Below are 20,532 nucleotides of genomic sequence, written 5' to 3'. Positions count from 1 at the left end.
ACTAAGTTTGTACATTTTGGAAAGCAACATCTGGATAGCTATAAAAATATTTTCAGGGCCCGGGATTTAGCTCAGTGCCACTGCACCTGCCTTGCAAGCCAAGGTCCTGAGTATGATCCAAAAATCAAATCTTTTGACCCAAGATTTTCTTTCCCAGAAAATTATCCAAAGAAAACAATTCCAGAGATGTAATACACCAAGTACACAAGGATACTCTTCAAAATATTGTTTCGTAGTAAAATTTAGAAGACTTGCTTTACTTAGTAGAGAGGCAATTGCTTCTGGCTGAAACCATCAATAATGGATGAAATTTCATGTTACCACTAATTGTTAAAAATTGTGAAGATTATGAAGCATGGGAACATTTATGTCATACTAGATGAAAAGCAGAATTTAAAATTGAGGGTATATAGAAAGAATGGTGAGACATATGCACATATTCTTTCTTTGAGGTAGGTTTTAGCTCCAAAATTACAGAATAAACGGAAGAAACAAAAATTGAACTCCTTCGTGCTTGTATCCTTTTAAAGGAGAAGGGGTTTATTTGGCTTACAGTTCATAGAGGTTTCAGTCCACAATCAGCTGGCTCCAAGACAGGGATGGCAAACAGGGATCACAGAGGAGAAACAACATGGCACACACAAGGCAGCAAGGATAATAAAAGACCTTCACCGAGTCTTTCTGCCTCTTCTATCCCATTTGTATCCTTTTAATAATAGATCTTAAGTCTGAGTTGCAGCACCTACCTATATTTCCTCTCGAAATTTATCATCTTTTGTAACAAAAAGTTTATCTTTCCCACCACATCTTAACATTCAAAGAACTGATAGCACTACGCAAAAAGAGAAATAGTTTTTTAAAGTTCGTGCATTCATAGGTTTTCCTCCTCATTTTTCAATAGTTTTTTCTTATATGTAATGTTCTACAATACAAAAACTGAAAACGCGGTCAAGGACATAAAGTCAATATTCTCAATCTACCTTTTCCCAGGTACTCAGGAAACCCAAACCCAAGGGCCCGCTTCCAAAACCTGGTGAGGGGCGGGGCTCCAGAAGGCGGAGACGGCGCCGCAAAACGAAGCACCCACGACCCACCGCGCTGCTTTACGGCACTCGCTCCGCCCCCTGCAGCTGCCGGAAGCGTGAAGCCGGCAAACATGGCTGCTGCTTATTTTCTCAGCCGCTCCGCGAGTACCCTGGCAGCGTTCTTGCTCTTGTCTTTCGGCAGCGTGGCTAGTCAGGTCGAGGTAGGAGTCAGGCTCTTTTGACGACTGAGCCCTGGGAGGACGGCTGTGTCGTGGCTGTGAGCGGCCCTGCAGATATCAGATGCACTGGGAAGCCTCCGGCAGTCATCAGCCCGCCTCAGGGCGTGCTGTGGGAAGGGTGTCTTTAGTAGAGGGTCGGTCTGTTTCAGCCTTTTAGATCTGTTAATTAAGAGAAGCAAATCCTCGGAGTCCGAGGAGGACCTGATCCATTGCTTCTACGCCTGTGCAATCCTTCCTAGCAGGTGAAATGTCACCCCCGGAGTGCAGCACCTGCTTTTCTCCTACCAAAGTGCATCGCAGTGCAGTCTTTTGATAGGAGTGGGATGGGTACGGTGTTTTGTCCAGGGCTTCCCCAACCCACTCCTTTTCTGAGACATGATCCCTCTCATTGTAAACATGGCCACAGGACGTTTTGGTTCTTTATAACGCCTTCACTGCCCTGGGCCCGGGTGATTCCGTCAGTGGTGTAATTTCGGTCTTTAGCATCATTTTCAGACTTGCATATGCAGCTGGCTAAGAGGCCTAGTTAGTCGCAGATATTTGGAAATCCGCTTCTGAAGTTTTATCTTTTGCTTATATTACCCTCTTCAAAAAACAAAGAAAGAAAAATGAAGCACCTCTTTTCTTCTCTCATTTCCTAATCCAGAAGTGTTGTTTTTAACCCAGAAATCTGGAGTTTAAATAAACTTTATCCCGCATGGTGTCTTTATGCCACATCGTGATTATCATGAATCTGTCTTCTAGACTCTTAAAAATGCTTTTATTTCTCCAGTTCCCCTGGTTTAATCCATGCCTACATCATTTCTTGTCTAGACCGTTGGAATTAAGTTGTTTTCTCTAGGCTTCCATACTCATATTAATGCTAGTCTTCATAAAATATAAGCCTCACCAGGTTATTCTGATTGAATCCTATTAATGTTTCTCCATTGCTTACAGAATAAAGTCTAAATATTATGATCTGGTTCCTGCCCATTTTGCTAGTATTCTTTATTGGAAACCTCCTTCCACCACCTTCAGTACTATGACCAGTGGACCTCAGGCTGTCAGTTGAAAAACAAAAAAAAACCTGAGCATGAAGTCCTGCTGGTTTCTTCCTTTATCCTAGTGAATTATTCTACATACTTCATTTTGGATACCATTGTTGTTTTTTGCAGTTACATACTTGCTGTGCTTTTTCAGGCTTTATTCCTCTAGTTTCTTCTGTCTTTATTAGATGCAATAAAAGCATAACCTCAGTAGAACCTTTCCCTGTCACTTGCCTTTGCCTTTACTTTTTGTAGTTCGTATATGTAGTTAGTAGAGAACTTGTTACAACCCATGTATTCTTTGACTATTTTACTCCATTATCTCTCACTTAAGGTGTAATAGTTCCCCAACCGGTCTGCCTAGAGCCATTATTTTTTCCAAGCTGTTCTCAGAGTTGCAACCAGAGTAACTGTGTAAAATGCAAATCTTGATCATGCCACTCATATGTACCTTAATGTTCCTCAAAACATAAAGAATAGATTCTTTATTATGACTCACAAAGCCCCTTGCCTACATCTCCAATGCTCTCACTCACCCTCTCAACTGTCTAGTTATGCTAAACTTCTTTCCATTTCTCAAACCTTTCAGCTCAATTCTGCCATTGGCTCACATTTTCTCTGTCTTCCTTTTATTTTTTCATCTTTTGGATCTTAACCCACATGCCAGTTTTTTAGGGAAAACATCCTACTCAGGTCCACCTGTTACACTTTTAAAAAATATTGGGTGTATTTCTATTACAGGATTTATACTTTGCTCTTATTTGCTTAATGTATGTCCACTAGAAACCTCTTTGAAGGCAAGTATTATGACTAATTTTGCCCATCTTAGTCTTTTGAGCAATCAGGGCAGTGACTGCCCCATGATATCTAATGAATATGATGAATTAATGAATTTTATGTAGTAATATAATGTGTTTGGATGCTTGTCTTATTTACTAAACTCTGGCCTTCTTGAGAGAAAGGGGAATTTGCATATCATTGTACATTACATGGTAACTAAAGGACCCTAGTTAGCAAGACAGACTCCGTATTGCTGCTTGACCCACCTGCCTGCCCTTTAGATGAACTTAGAAGGAGGAAGCCTAAAAACTTCCTCCCCTTAGAAAGTCTCTTTAGAAATAACAATTAATCAACTGTTGTTTCACAGATGTTCTAATAGCAGGACGTTCTGCTTCTGTACATTTTGCTTGCTTTACTAGTTCTATCCCATAGGGTGTCCTAGAAACTGTTGGCCTCAAACGTGTATAAAACATGTTCGTCTCCCGCCAGTCGGGGCTCGAGTCCGATGCTCGGCTCGGGTCCCGGCCGGTAATAAACTCCTGTGTGGATTTAATATCGGTCTCTGGTTGGTTCTCTCTCACTGGTGTAACGGTAACTGACCCATAATAGATGATCCATTAACTATATGAAGATGAATAACTTTACAGTGACTGTGTTTTCTAGCAGAAGAGTTTTACCATCTCAAATTTTTCAGTGAAGTCTTATTGATATTGGACTTTTGCTGGGAAATATATTGGAGATTATTTGGGTCAAGACTCATTTTTCTACATGAAAAGGCAAATCTAAAGAGCTAAGTGACTTACCCCAGCTCAAGTCTTCAAATTCCCAAATCCGCACTTGACTCACTATAGCATGTTTCTTTCGTTGATATCTAGGCAGCTACTGAGAATTGTTTGAGGGGGAGGGAGATACATATTTGAGTAGAAAAATTTTTCATACTTCTTGAAATTTTCTTGTGAGGCAGAAAATTAAAACAGTTGTGCGATTGTTAGGAAATCACTATTCCTGGATTCTGTGAGTCAGATAGTATTGTTACTGTTTTATAGATAGGGAAATGGAAGCATAGCGAAGTTAGCAACTTTCATAAGTTTATTTAGCTACTGAGTAATAGAGCCAGATTTGAGTCCAGGCATTCTGACTGTTCTAGTAATTAATATTGTTTGGTACCAGATCTGAGATCATTGTGGTTTAGATCTGTTATTACTTTGATATATACTTAAAAACATGTTTACCAGGTGTCAAGATGGTGTTGGATGATGAAGTTTTTAATGTCTGGAAATGACATATATAATCCAGACTTACTGTAAGAGATTTCTGAAATGGTACATGGCAGTGTGCTAGAGAATATGTTCAATCAGATATAGAATTGAGTTCAAGAAAGCAGCCAACATATAGCAGAAATGGGGACACTGAATGAAATTTTAACAGGAAAACGTGAATTTTTATGCAGGGAATCATGACATGAAATAAGTCATTCACAATTTTAAGACTGAATTGAAAATGAGAAGCATATGCAAGACTTGGCTGCATTTGAGATAAAATGTTTACAAACAAACAGCCCTCCAGTAATATTGCCCAGCAAAAACAAAAAAATTCAGTGGTTTTTATGGCTGCTTCAGCACATTTGTCTGATTATTAATGTTTAATATTAAGAGTGAGTTGGCATAATTGCAAAGACTTTAGAAAACCAACAGCAATGATTATTAAAGGATTAAAATGATTTCTGTGAGGGCTGGGGATTTAGCTTAGTGGTGCCACTGCCTGCCTCTCAAGTGTAAGGTCCTGAGTTTGATCCCCGGTAAACGCCCCCTGAAAAAAAAAAGTCTTCTGTGAGAAATTCAAGAGTTGTTTTGGTCGAAGCCAGCAGTCTTATTTCATGGGGATAAAAACCATCTTTATGATAGTATTTCACAAAAAGTGAAGTATTAATTCTGAGAGGTTCTTGGTATGAACATTGTCATCTTACTTTCTCATTGCAGGAAGTGATTGCTACAATCTAGAAGGAAATTGTGAAATTTACAGCTTTATGTTAAAACCTTTACTTAGTACCTTTTTATTCTGAACCTGTCATCCATGTGGTTTCAGTTCTTCAAGAGATAGCAACATTGGAACCATGTATTCATTCATTAAAAAATACTCAAAATCCATTTTGTGCTAAACTTGGAGTACATTAGTCAATGTAACTGGGGGCATGGCTCCGTCTTAGTGAAGCTTGTATCCCATTGGACGAGACAATGACATACATCATAAGTTAATGATATATAATGTGAGGATGATAGACAGTGGAGAAAATAAATGATGGTGAGGCAAATGGTGGGTAAGATAATGGTTTTAACTGATGGCCTGTTAAGCTTCCAAACAGCACACTTTTTACTTCCTCAGTAGTTCTCAAGGTATAGGAAATAGTGAAATGTGATCTATATACTATGCTTTCATTTGTATAATGCTTAGTAATTTTTAAAGCTGAATCTCTTCCTCACATATCTTTTTGGACCTGTAAAATGACACTGTGATGTGGGGCTGGCATTGCTTTCATTTTGCACAGAAAGAGTCTTGAGCAAGTTAAGCCCCCTGTCCCAGTCCAGGGCCTGGTGCATGCTAGGCAAGCACCATACCACTGAGCAAGTACTGTACCGCACCTCAGTGAGGGTTACTGTGTTTAATCATGGTCTCATGGTTAAAGATGGAAACCTACACCTCTGATTTTCTAGTTCAGGGCTTTTTTTTTTTTACAATATTATATCTTAAACTGCTTTCCAGTTTAAGTTTGATTATTTGTTCACAAGGTCAAATACTAGTATCTTCATACACTTACACGAATCTTAATTTATGTGACTCTTAATTGTCCTTTGTTTTTATTTTGGGAAATTGTGGCTTTTTCTTAATCATTTTGCTTTTATTTGACCGACAGGATCAAGCAGAACAATTTTTTAGAAGTGGCCATACAAACAACTGGGCTGTTTTGGTAGGTATATTCTATAAAGATGTATCTTGCTGCTCATATTAGATATGTATCTGAAAATTTTTACATGACTCATATATTTGAAAATAAAATTTGTTTTCTTACATTTTTAACAGAAATTCTTTTTTGGGGGGGTACTGGGGATCGAACTCGGGACCTTATGCTTGTGAGGCAGGCGGTGGAACTACTGAGCTAAATCCCCAGCCCCAAATTCTTTACTTTGATTGGGCCATATTTTAAATTGACCGTATCTAGGAGTAAAATTTTAATAATACTCCTTTCCCTTCATTTATTTGTCAAGTGGCACCCTGTAAATAAACAGAAGAGCTGGGCGTGGTGGTGCATGCTTGTAATCCCAGCCCTTGGGAAGCTGAGGCAGGAGGATTGCTGTGTGAGTCCAGCCTGGCCTACATAGTGAGCTCAAGGCCAGCCTGGACTACATAGCAAGATACTGTCTCAAAACAAAACAGATCAAATTTAACATGTAAATAAGCATAAACATAAATAAGGGTACTGTTGTTAAAGAAAGAGTGTTGTAACAGGGCCGGGGATTTAGCTCAGTGGTTTCGCCGCCTGCTGCACAAGCGCGAGGACCCAAGTTCGATCCCCGGTACCAAAAAAAAACCAAAAAAATGAAAGAGTGTTATAAAATGTCGAATTATTTAATGCTGTAAATGAGTAATTATATATCTTGCTGATAATACTAGTTTATAAATGCTCTCTAGGCTGATTTACTCTTATAATTCTTTGTTTATAAAAATAATAAATTGTAGTTGTAGGAAATTCAAATCATACAGGAAGTTTTAAAAGAAGACAGATGAATCATATGTGAATTTCACCTCAGTTAAGAAAGATAGAGGGAAGTGTCTTAAAGTCTTACATTCTAGAGCCCATACTTTGGTGACTCGCATCTCTCCTCATAGAAAGAAGAAAGTTATAAAGTTAGACGCATGATTTTATTCACCTGGGATCATTATACCTGCCGTTTTGCAGTGTCTTAGGATGTCTTGAGATCCTTTTCATACGGGTAAATGCGCAGGTATATAACATTTTTCACAGGCTGTATTTTCTATATTATGAACGTACAATAATCTGCAGTTCATGAACATTTGGATTCCAAATTTTTTATTATTTTAGTCATGACTGTTTTGAATATTCTTATACATAGATTTTTGTGAACTTGTCCAATTTTCTCTTTAATATCAGTTCCTACACGTAAAAATATGAAGTCATGGAGCATGATCACCCTCCAGAAAGACTGTTTCTTTTTCTGAATCCAAGTCAACCATGTATTATTAATTCTTTCATGACTTCTGGCAACAAATTAAATTTTATTTTAATTTACATTGTTGTGATCCTAAGATTTGCTTATTGGGCTGTTTTTTATTTTTCTGCCTTTTCCCCCATTGGCATGAATTAACATTTTAATTTGTCTAGATTCATACAGTTTTATTTTTACTTTTCTTACATTTGGATGATAGTTTTACTGTAGGGTTCTATTTAATGAAATTTACACGTTAGAAGCTAGAATAGGTTTCACTTAGTGAGAAAGCATACAAAAGGGTTGGTTGTCTTCCTGTTTTTCTGTCCACAGGATACCTGAGTCTGGGTAGTTTATAAAGAGTAGAGCTTTATTTGGCTCACATTTCTGGAGGTGAGGAAGCCCAAGAGCCTGCCCCCAGCGTCTGTTCTGCACCTGATGATAGCCGTTTTGCTGCACTGACCGCGGGAGGGCGTAGCAAATTTGCTAGCTCAGTTCTCTCTTTCTTATAAAGCCTCTGAGGCCATCTGGGGGCCCCACCCGATGGCGTCATTCGTCCCTGGTGTCCTCTCGCAGGTCCTACCTCCGAGCACCATCAGTGTGTGAAATTGGGGAGTGAGTTTTCAACACACAAAGTTTAGGGATCACATTCAAAGGATAGTAAGAGGCAACAGGAAGAAGAAATAAGGAAATGAAGTGTAAGTTCAAAGAGACAGGGGAGGAAGCTGATTATTAACTTATGGTGGAAAAGAAGAAAACTGGGAAACATGAGTTGTAAGAATATAGGGGGAAAGTAAAGAAAGTGGGTCGAGGAATTCAACTAAAAGAAGGGCAGGACAAACATGTAAGATCATAATGCACTTTATTAAAACCAAAGGTAGATTGTCAGAATTTTTGAGGCCTTATTAGTTTATTGAGAATTGTTTCATAAAAGCATATAGTTATCTATAGGTTGCTAGAAATAGAGTGGTTACAGTTGGTGTAGATGTTTGTATTAAATATAGTTGTATCGCGTTTAAGATAGGTTCGTGGCTCATTTTCTTGCTCTCCAAGGAAGAATAACATCTATATGGTGCTCCTCATAAGAGAGATTATGAAGGAATTGAACAAAAGCTGCTTGAAGTTAGGAGAGAGGTTTTCAATGACTGATTAAAAGTGAAAAAAATTATTAGGAGCCAGGCCACAAGCCACCAACTAGAAAGGGTAAACTTTATGTACAAGAAACTAAGGGCTCTTCCATGATAGTCTCTGTGAAGAATTCTTAGAGGAAGGAATAACTGCCTATGTGCAACTACCAGTTGTCAGAGGACTCCTTTTATACAACTAAGACCCTGTTAGCTTATGCTACGCACATATTAAAACCTACTTTGTCTGGGAAACCTCTCAGTAAGTCCCTTTCCATTTCAGTAATGTGGATTCCAGATGAAAAACAGAGGGTGGTAAAGGCCTATTACTGCAGTTTCATGACAACTGCAGGTTTTATATTTTGCCCCATATTTTTGCATTAGACCTAGTACTACACAGTGAAACTTAAAAAATTGTGCCTTTTAAATGGAAAATTATGAAATTTGACCAAGTCTAACTTAAAGTCCTAAAAAGTGCATTCTTTCAGTGTTAGGAAATTGAGATTTTTTAACAATCTCAATTTCTCCTCAGTTTGAATTAATTTGATTTAGTCTTGACGAGATGACCAGAGGTGAGTGAAATGCCTGTTTACTCTCTGAGGAAGCTCGCCAACAGAGGGCAACAGAAGGAAAATTGGGTTCCATTTTGTTTTCTAATCTGTTTTATATAAACCTTTTTGCTGTGTTTAATAAAAATGGTAAAAGGTAATCCATACTTAGGAGTGGACAGCAAAATTGCAGCAAGGAAATGAATCAACTGCAAAGTTATCGCTCCCGTTTTGGCCCTCCCTTTTACCCTCTAAGGATAATTACTATTATCAGTTTCTTGTATATCCTGTCAGACATTTCCAGTGGGTGTAATCACATCTGTGTCTACTCTTTCCCTCTTCTCAGAAGATTAATGGACCACAGCATGTGCCCCTTTTACAACTTGCATTTTAAAAATTACATTCAGGGAATATTTGATAACTTCTATTAAGTTTGTATTTCCTGGTAGCTTATATTTGCTCACCTTAATTTTCTGTATAATAAGTTGGTTGTGAAAATGAGCTTAGTTCGTTAGGTGTATGCTCTTTAATAACATAATAGATGCAAAAAGCTTTTTATATATGCAGAAAAGACACTGAAAATACTGGTTTTTATATGATTAATTCAGATAGAAATTGTTTTATGCTTTTTCTGTTTCCCATGAGGGAACATGTAGATTTTTTACTAGATTTTCTGGTAGTGATTTGGCTTCTAGCTTTTGGTTTTCATTTTTGCTAATTCAGGCAATGTTGTAGGGAAAACCCTAGAGCACATAGCTTTGCATACTTGTTTGAGGTAAATGAAGAAAGACAGCTATTTTTCCAAACTTGATATGTATTGCAAATTATCTTCTTAGAAGGTTTATATTAATTAACATTTTTTGGGGGGGTACTGGGGATCGAACTCGGGACCCTGTGCTTGCGAGGCAGGAGGTGGAACCACTGAGCTAAATCCCTGGCCTTAATTTACATTTTTATCAGTAAGCTATGAGTATTATGCTTATTTCCCTATACCTCTGACAATAGGATGAATTGTCAGACGTTTTATATTTATCAATCTGATATGTAGTTTTGAAAGTATTTGTGAGGTTGAGTGAGCAATTTTAAGAGTTTCATAGTCCTGTTTTGTTTTATTTTACAGGCTGTTGTTAAGTTGCCTAGGCTGGGCTTGAACTTGTGGGCCTCCTGCCTCAGCCTCCCAAAGTGCTGGGATTATGGGTCTGCACCACCACACCTGGCTTTTTGTCCATTTTTAACACTTTTGTTATGATGTACTTATTCTTACCCTTTCCTCATTTAAACTTAGTGCTTTTTTCCTATTGAGTTATAATTAAGGTAATCAGACTTTTATTTTTTTGAGCTTTTCCTTTGTTAGGATTTATATTATTTTTGACGTGAAGTTTTATATTTTTATGTGGCTCAAAATTTTAATCTTTTCCTTATTGGATTCTGGAATGAAAACTCACTTTAATAAAAGAACATCTAGTTCCTTTTTGTTTGGCAGAGACAAGAGTGTTTATACTGTCTCGGAATTGTCATCTAACTGCTGGAACACAGGCAGCAGTTTGAGGCAGGAGGGTGCTCGGTGGGCATCCTACCCATGATCCCACTTTCCGTTTACCCAAGGGCTTTCCCGTAAACTAACTTTTAAAGCAGAAAGTCAGATTTTCCTAGCACCTTTGATATTATTTTTAGCAATCTTTTTTTAAATGTAAAATTTGGTTAAAATTGTTCCTAGTTTTCTGTTCAGTTTGATAGGTTTATAGTGTATTTTTTATGTACATATAAAGCTGTTTTGCAAGTTATGTTTTAGTCTGTGTCCTACATTTCTCACAACTAAGAAAACAAGAGTGAAATGGATATTATATAGCTCAGAGTGGCTAGTTTTCTTCTCTAGTTTATGGGGATTGTCTTTGAGTCTAAAGAATATACTCTTTTAGAAATAGGAACATTACAGAATCAAAGAAATTGAGAGTAAATCGGTCCAGTATTGATTAAGTTCCCCCTAAATTTGTTTTCTCTGAAGGTGGTCTTTCGTAGTTAATATTAGTTATGAAGGCTTCTCTTTACAGAGCTTGATTTTATCGATAGTTCTTTATGTTCTTTGCTGTGTTTAAGTCTGAAACTCTGAAGGAATTTCTATGTCATATTTCAAGAAAAATAAGTCTGTAACTCCATAGCGTATTGTGACTTATAAAAATCATATTTTTGTTTTAATACTTTAGGTTTGTACATCCCGATTCTGGTTTAATTATCGACATGTTGCAAATACTCTTTCTGTTTATAGAAGTGTCAAGAGGCTGGGTATACCTGACAGGTAAGAAATCTTAATAAAGTTTTATTTTGAACCTCAGTAAGATGATCATTGGATGACTGTTATAATATTTGTTTGTGTTGCTTATGAAAAAGTAGAGAACCCTAATTTGAAGTCTTTTTTTTCCTTTTTGTCATTAGAGGATACTAGCAGGTATCAAATAGGTGTCACCTAAGACCCCAGTGACAGATTATGTAAAAGAACAATCAAATACCGAAGTAAAAACATTTGATAAAGTATGTTTGTTTAGTATTGTTTATTAAATGCCTTATGGTTTTTAACTGCAGCAAGAGAGGGCAATTTTGACTGATTCAGGTCTAAGAGGGACATTCGGGAAGCCTGTGGAACAGTTCTCCAAATTCCTGGGAAGGCTGTGGCCTTGAAAAGGAAAAGAAAGACTAGAGAGCAGAAAACACAGAGCTAGAGTGATAACCTGAAACCAGCATGGAGACAAATAATGTGGCTGCAAGCTGCTTCTTTGGCACCGCTGCCTTTGGAATCTTAATGTTGCTGCTTCCTCCTGCTACCTGAATTCAGCCTTTGCTGCTCTGACTTCGTACTGCTTCTAGTTCTTATAGAGTCCTTAGTGGGGATGTCAAAGCGTCAGAACCTAGGTTAAGTGCCCATGTCCGTGGTACAGATAACTGAAGAATGAGCAGGTGGCATCGTTAGTTTCTATGTAGGGAGCCAGGCTCTGCCATCAATGAAGACGAATAAAGGGGGAAATTGCCCACATGTGAGAAGAGAGTTCAGATACTGGGCAGCAGCCCTACATCTCCGCCAGATCATGTCCTTTACATTTGACTTATCTATGATAGATTTGTTTTTGCTGCTACCAAAATGGCGATAGCAAGAAACTGCAGTGAATTCAGTTATGTAGGTTTGATTCATTTAGCAGCTGTGAGGTAGTGTGGAGAGAGCTTTGTGGTGAGGGGCGAGTTTGCACCGTGGCTTTAGTGGTGATTTTGGGCAAATCACTTCACCATACTAAGCACGCTTTCCCATCTGTGACATGGTGCTGATAATACCTTCTTTGCAGAGTTCAAATTCTTGCAGTAAAAACAAATAGAGATATGAATAAAATGTTGCAGGAGCGGAAAGGAAGCAGCACATGACTGAGGAAGCAGTTACATTCTATGTAAATAAATCATTTTGGCCTGAGAAACGGACAAAACTGTAATTTAATTCTTGTATTTCATCTGGAAATTAGGGAGCTAGATAATATTTTTGTTTAAAAAATTACATTAAGTCTGAGAAAGAGGTTGATTTGTTGCACTGAAGATACGGGTATAATTCCGGTCGTCTGTCAGTTGGTCACAGGTCTTATGTGGTTAGTCGTTTCTTCCGTAATAGCTGTTACTCCTGTGTCCTTCAGAGAATCACTATGTGTGCTTTGGAAGTAGTTTTCACTCTGTAAATAAATTGTCATCTGCTCTATGAGTCAATCATTAGGATGCCTTTCCATGGTTTAAGATTTGGAGCATCCTTTTAGAAATAGAAGCTAGTGGTAAGTGGTGTTATTTTGTATGTTATGTTCATTAGGTTTGTCCCTAGGCTTCTAAATAATTTTCTTTAAAGGCTTATTTCTGTTTCAAATGATTGCTTGTCTAAATTTCTGCTTGATGAAGTCATTGTTCTGGAATGTGAATTGGAGATTTAAACAGTTGGAGAATTAAACTATTAATTATTTAACAAATAGAAATCAATACAAAAGATTATGTTTTGGTTTGCGCCTAGTTGGTAAATGTTCCTGTTGTTGGTGATTGTATCATTTATCTCTTGCCTGGAATTGAGTATAAAAATACAATTATAGGGAAACTTTAGTCAGAAAATAATAAAATGTTATGAAATAACCGTTTGAAATTTAAAATCATTAAGTGTAGTTTTCAGTTTTAAAACTAGAATTTCAAAGTACAGCTTGAGTTTGTTTTATACAGTATGGAACGTTTTCAAGTTGAAACAGTATTATGACTTCTGTCTTAATCTAAAAATGATCCTGACGGAAATGATTAGTTACTACATTTAATAAAAATTGCAAAGTAGTGTTGTGGATTTCTTTTGTTTTCAAAGGAGCATTTTATCATTACATTGAAATGCAAAATATTTTCATTGAAATTTTCCCTGTGCTTCAATAAGAAATTAGTTCTTGTCCCAAATCCTTTACTGCAATACATGACATAGTATTCACAGGGCGGAAAGGCCACAGCAGTTATACCCTAGTGTTGTTCTGATTTTCCTCTGGTCTTCTGTTTGTATTTCACATACTCCTGCCCTGCTGAGTTATTTACCATGCCTGAAATGATCATCTATACTTCTGGTACCCTGTTTTGCTACCTCCAGTATGCTTAATGTAATTAAGATAAAAAAGAAAAGAGGCAGTAAGCAAAGAATAGGTTCTAAATTCTGTATGTGAAGCAAAAATTGAGCCAAAACACCTCTCAACGGTTTCTTACACAGTGTATAAATTATAGTAGGGTATTGTCTTCCATCCAGTACAACATAGCCAGTTTTCCTCCAGTACTTGAACAGATGAGTTTTCTTGAGCACTGGTTAAAGTGGTTTAGTTATGAATAGGAGTGCTATGAAAATATGCATATTTTTAACTATAGAATTATGACGCTCATGCTACCACTGCACCTGGGAACTGAGGCTGACTTAGGGAACACAGATTTACAGTTCCCACCTCATGTTTGTTTTGGGAAATAAGGGCATTTTAGTGTTAGAATGGGTGAGATCGTTTTCCCCTTTCTTTTCTAACTGCATGAAAATAAGTTCATGGAATAAAATATAGTTTTTCTTAAAATATGATTTAGCTCTACTATAAGTTGGGTAGATGAGAATTTTTATGTAATCATTCCTGTCCAGTAAACTGCCTGTTTCTATAATTCAATCTGGTAGCTTTTCTGAGTCTGCCTTAAACTATTTTACCTTTATTCCATATTCCAGTCATTATGAGACTAATATTTCTAATTTAAGCCTTTAATTTTTCATCTCTTGTCATTCAGAAACTTTTGGTCTCTGCAGAATAAAGTTCATATTTCTGATCCCGTTACCCAGGGAAGGCTTTCTGCAGTCCAGTTTCAAACCCGCCATGCTGATCATGGCAGTTGCTTAAGCCTCAACCAGCCCCTTTTTGTTCTGGCCTGCGCTGGCTTCTCTCCATTCCCTCCCTCTGTCCTACAGCTACAGCTCTTTCTTTCTCCCTCCATTCTAGTTTTCTGATGTTTAATATATTCAATCCATGCATTCCCTAAAGCCTTCTTGGTTCTTCTTGTATAAGTAACATTTATGTTTCTGTAATTGCACTTTCTTGTGTGTGCTGGTTTCATTTCTTCAAGGCTGGGTATGATGCTGTTTTGCTCAGAGTGCATTCTTTGGTTTGTTGCACAGAGTTTAGTGAATGAATGGTCTGCTAGAGACCCCTGATTAATTGGAGCTTCATTGATCCAGACTGGACAGGAGGCATTGATGTGTGCTGATTGTTTGTGTTCTCTTTTAGTCATGTTTCTCAAGTCTCACTGAGCCAAAGTGCTGTGGTCAGTTTTATAAACTATTTCATAACTCCTACTTTGTGCATCTGTGGTGCGAAGGTCTCAGTAGGGCATTTCATTTTTTTTCTCCCCAGCACTAGGGATGGAACTCAGGACCTTGCGCTTGTAAGGCAGGAGCGGTGCCACTGAGCTAAATCCCCAGCCCTTCCCTAGGGCATTTTAAATTGATTTCTTTTTACTAGACAAGTCAAGAGGAGTCTTGGCCAAGATAAATTCAATCTTACCTATTCCCTACTTTGCTACCATTTGGGTTTCCTCGGGATGCACTTTTTCCCTTTCATCCCTCATTTCTTAAATTTTCCCCACAGGTAATAAAACTTAAATGTAGGAGCTATTTAGACAGTATGTGAGTTCTAGTAATGTTTGTGTAAATTGAAAAAAGATCATTATTTGCTTTGGTTGATCTTTAAGTCGGATTGGTAATATGACTTGACTGTCTTCATACTGCTGTAGATTTGGTCTTGTCAAAGGTAGAGCATTTTATTTCCACATGCTTTTATATCTGTACTATAGGTTGAACATCCCTAATCCGCAAATCTGAAGGACTCTGAAACTTTTTCATGTGCTAACATGACATCTCAAGAGGAAAATTCCACACCTGATAGGATAGATTGTAGTCAGAATGCATGTGTATCAAAAATATTGTATAATTACCTAAATTACCTTCAGGTGATATGTGTAAAGTGTATGTGAAACATAAATAAGTCTTGTTTAAACTTGGGTCCTATCCCCAAATATCTTATCGCATGTGTTACAGTAGTTCAAAATCAGCAAAAATCTGAAGTCTGGAACACTGGTTCCAAGCATTTCAGATAAGGGATAATCAACCTGCGCATGCGTGTCTGTACTTTAGCAGCTTTGTAGCTGTTTACTCCTGCCCGTCTTGTTCCCCTTCCAGCTCATCCTACACACAGCTGTTAGAGTTCTCTTTCTCAGACAACTGCTTTCATCTTTTCACTGCCACGATTAAGAACCTACAGTGATTCTGTTATCTATCTAACAAATCCAGAATTTTCAGCCAGCCTTTGGTCTTTAAGTACTGCTTTTTAAATTCCAATTCACTATGTTCAATTTGTTGATTTGTTTTGACAGCTGCTGTTTAATATCTGGTCATTTTCATTTCTATTTTGACCATTTCTTTCCTCTAGAACACTTAGAATGGTCTGTTCTACCTGTGTATATTTTGTTTCACTGAGTAGAACTTCATAGAGTATTCTGTTTTTTTCCTAATTGATTGAGTTTTTAAAAGCCATTACTATTTATAAAAAGTTTTAAACAATTAAATATATAGTTTGAAAATTTATCCTACCACGAATTTTATATTTTTAATATATTGAAAATACGTTTTACCTTCTATTTTGATGAATAAAAGGATTAGAATAATATAAATTTGTTTTGTAAATAATTTGCAATATACTATCATAGTTATTGTTGAAGTAATTTTAACTCATACCTTTGGAATGTTCTTTCTCTCTTCTCCTGTCACTTACCAACAGTGTTTTTTTCTCATATTATTCATTAAAATATAAATAATAGTGTTTGGATACCTATATATTCTGAACAGTCTTTCCCTTTTGTTTCACATTGGCAACTGATCTGGGATGCTCCATGAAGTTTCTGGTGGAGTAGAGTATAATATCTTAAACAGAAAAACGTTTCATATGGTTAAGAAATTGGAATGAGCTGTAAGGAAGAGGATCGTGACAAAGGTGAAAGGAACATCTTGGCCACTACCTTCAGGCTCTTGTGTTTAGAGAATGAGTAGGAACAATTTGCAAGACTAAGACCATGGAGAGGTTTTATGGGGGATAAGGGAAATATCTTTATGGAGTTGTAAATAGGATGTTGGAGAGATCCTGTTCCTTCACTAATATATACTACAATGTCTTAATTACTATCAAATCTGGTGAGCTCATTTTCTTGCCTCCACTCTTAAAAACTGGCTATTCTTGGGTCTGGTTCTTCTGTATTAACTTTTGTTGTTGTTGTTGTGATGCTGGAGCTAGAACTCAGGGCTTTATGTCTACTAGGCAAGTGCTGTACTCTGGAGTTACACCACCAGCTCTTGGGCATTAATGTTAAAATTAGTTTGTCAAGTTCTCAAAAACCCTGCTAGGATTCTGATTTGCATTATAGTGAGTTTATAGATTAATTTAGAGAGAGGGAGCGTCTTTGGGGTATTGAATCTTTCCATTTGTGAATAAAGTATATCTCCATTTAATTAGATGTGTGATTGCATTCAGTTAATTTGTATAATTTGTAACTTTTTCCATAAATATCTTTGGTTAGAATTTTTGAATCTTTTTTTTTTTTTTATTATGAATGATAAATTTTCTAACTTCCGTTGCTATGCGTGCAGTTTGGCTTTTGTTCTAACAAATTGCTGAACTTTATTTTAATAATTTGACTATACATTCTTTTTTCGATGGCTATAAAATCTACAAACAGTGATAAGTTTTCAAATCTGAATATTTTCAAATTTGAATATCTGGGGATAAAAATTGTCTTTCAAGGCCTCAAAATTAATAATCCAGAGAAATTCTTTATTTTATGCAGGAGAAAAACGTGCTCTTAAGAGCTGAAGTGATATTTAAGGTCAGCAACTTCATAATGACAGACATAATACTATAACCTTGGTATAATGATTATATTATACCGTATTGCTCAATTCATTAGTACAAATAAATGAAATAATAAAAAAGGATAAGTGGAAGCAATTAATTAAAAATAATGATAAATGCTAGTAGACCTTAAGAAGTTGATGTTTGCATAAGAATTTAATACACTTGCTTCACTATTAGAAACAGTACCCTAGTAACTTCACCAAAACTGAAAGAGCCTGTCAAGAGCTTCCTCCTATAAGAAGCTTCCTGTACAGCTGTCCATGTCTTTCAATTTGAAGATGACTCCGCAAATTACTTTTATTTTCATTTTGGTACTGCTAGTAGAGCGAACCTATTGACATTTTACATCCTGTATTTATGTCCCAATATGTAGTAACTTGGTTTCCTGAGTATTTGTGATGGGCTTGTTAAGTTGCTTTAATTATTTATTTTTAGATAAATTATAAGTTTAAAATTCAAGAGCATCTAAGGATTGTGCAAACGTAAGGCTATCACAACGTAGATGGGAGGCAGTTAACATGGTGTGTGGGAATACAGGCTCTGGTGTCGGAGGACTGTAGTTAAAGTACTGTTACGTTACTGAGTTAGGCCAGACCATCAGGTTACTACCAAACTACAAAGAAGCAACACAAGGGACATATGAGATAGCATAAAGGTATATATGAGATAAGTCAGCTTATAGCTCCTCTTTGCCTCTAGTGTCTCACCATGATGATCTCTAAATTTAGCATTTGGCACAGACTAAAGAGAGTGAGAAATCAGACAGGTTAGAGGAATCCAGAACAGTCAATAGGGGAAGAAAGACCTTCATGTCACTGAGAATTCTACCTGTTGTCATGTAAGGCAAATCCTTGCTGTGCTTGAGGTTCATATTTACATGTTTTGTTTTATACTGTTATCACCAGGCCTTCAGTAAATGGGAGTGGCCTGAGAAAGGCACTATTATTTTCTCATCTTGGACAAATTAGTCTCTTGGAGCTTTAGTTTCCTCGTGTATAAGATGAGGAAACAACAGCTAAGTGGGGTGAATGTGGTTGGATGGCTTGCTCAGCAGTGATTCTGAGTTTCCTTTCCCCTTGCTTCATTATACAGTTCCTCAAGTTAGCCTATTGTGGTTTTTAATTACTTCAGTCACATTGGTCTAGTATTAATTGACTTGGCATTAATTTAGTGATGTTGAATATCAATTTTCTTATTGCTGTCTGACGTAAGATGTTTGTAATGTGAGCCATTACTAGGCAGGAGGAGTATGTCAGTAGGAAGCAGAGAAAGAAACAGGAAAAACCTGGGAGACTTATGTTTATATCCAGACTGTCTGAATTGTAATCTTTGTAAGGCCTCCTTTTTGATGTCCTGTTTTTATTTTTATTTATTTATTTTTCTGGTGCTTCAGATTGAACCCTGAGCTCCTGCATGCTAAGTAAGTGCTCTACCACTGAGCTACATACCCAGGCCAAGCTTCAGTCCTTAAATTTCTACAAAATTGTGTACCATTTTTATACTTAGCTTCCTTACGTGAACTAGCTTTGGTGATTCCTTGCAACTAAAAGATGTACCAACTTCCTTTGATGAATGTAATCATTGTGTACTGTAAATATGTATTAATAAAAAAAAGCCTAACTAGAATAAACACTCAGGTTTGTTAATGAGGTAGCAGAGCCCTTTCCTTCTGTTGTAAGAATTGTCTTTTGTTTACTTTCTGACTAGGCAGACACTTTCCGTAAAGATACTCCCTTATTAATTTGGTGATTGTAACTAAACTGGGATAAATAAATGATAAAAACCCAAGGAGAAAACCATATCTGTGGGCCTCTCTGAGTGTGACGATTCTTGTCACGGGGCTTGTTCTCAACATGTCTGTGGAGTTGCTATATAAGATACCAAGTCTAGTGGCCATGAGTCTTTAAAGCCAAAGTGGATATTCTAACCAATGAGAGTTTTATTCTGCCATCCCTAATTTGTCTCTTGAAGGACCAAAGAGAATAGCTTGGGTAGATCGTGTGCACGCACACACACACACACACACACACACACACACACACGTGTGACATACTGTCATCTACAAACTCTTTGATTTGAGAAAGAAACTAAATTCTGGCAGTTGCCCATGTTGAAAGCCTTTGCTGTTTACATTTGCCAGTTTGTCTAATTTCAACTGAAATGGGGACACAGAGGAGAACATGATAAGGGAGTAGACTGTGGCACTCAGTAAAGAGCTTAAGTGCTTGGGTGGTGGCAGTGGGAGTCACCTCAGAATCAGCTAGAGGCAACTTGACATTTCACCACAGAAAGTGGTGACAGTAACAGTTATTTCCAGGAAAGTTCTGAGGACTTTTAATGGACAGTTGAGAAAATATTTTTTTCTGTCATATTACATCTGAAACTTTTTAGGTGTATTGAAAAAAGACATTGACATTTATGAGTGTAACTTGAATTCTTTGGAGAAAAAATATTTCACAGAGTTTTATGTTACTGGTTTCCACGAATTTGGCCTGAGAATGAGTGGGAGGTTGCTTCGTCCATTAAAAGGCACCTGATGTTAAATCCTTACACTCATCCATTAACTTACATTTGGAGCTATATCCATGTGCAGCACTTCAAATCATGACATTCCGATCTGTTACTTTAGTAAGTGAAACCCATACTAATGAGAACATAATTCAACTCAACTTTCAGTTTTGCTCAGCCATACAGGACTTCTAAAGAAAAGAAGCAAAGAATGGTCAAATAAAATCTTTTAAAGAGAATATTCTGTATAAATGTATTTCAGTTTCTTTTCAGACGAAGCCAAGCATATTTCCTGTTTTTCATCTAATTCTGCCTGTATCATTATGCTTAATGAAAATAGATATTCAAGTGTTAGCTTTGATATGTTGGTAAAGAGTTCTGTGTGGTAGATTATACTCAAGAAAGTAGTTTACATATTCTTTTTTAATTTCAATATTTATTTAGCTGCTTAGAGTTCATATTAGGTTTTTAGAAAGTAGTGAACACTGCAAATTATTTCTCCCACGGAACTATAACCCCACATCACTAGTAAGTATAAATACATGGTTGAACTAACATTAATATACATCATGAATAATCAATTGTATAATAA

General features: G+C 36.9%; 1 protein-coding gene across 1 annotated transcript in view; it reads left to right on the top strand.

Moving 5' to 3' along the window:
* Positions 1–1,088: 1,088 nt before the first annotated feature.
* Pigk (phosphatidylinositol glycan anchor biosynthesis class K) overlaps positions 1,089–20,532 on the top strand; it is a 96,759-nt gene continuing 77,315 nt past the window's right edge. Inside the window, exons 1-3 of the mRNA XM_004841422.3 lie at positions 1,089–1,246; positions 5,981–6,034; positions 11,169–11,260. Of these exons, the coding sequence (XP_004841479.1) occupies positions 1,157–1,246; positions 5,981–6,034; positions 11,169–11,260 (236 nt within the window). The 5' untranslated portion in view covers positions 1,089–1,156. The remainder of the gene's footprint in view (positions 1,247–5,980; positions 6,035–11,168; positions 11,261–20,532) is intronic.

Source organism: Heterocephalus glaber, unplaced genomic scaffold (genome assembly GCF_053883595.1).
Source record: "Heterocephalus glaber isolate CG9 unplaced genomic scaffold, H.glaber_assembly_v1.0 deba00001442, whole genome shotgun sequence".
Classification (NCBI taxonomy): domain Eukaryota; kingdom Metazoa; phylum Chordata; class Mammalia; order Rodentia; family Bathyergidae; genus Heterocephalus; species Heterocephalus glaber.
This window is presented reverse-complemented; position numbering and strand designations above follow the sequence as displayed.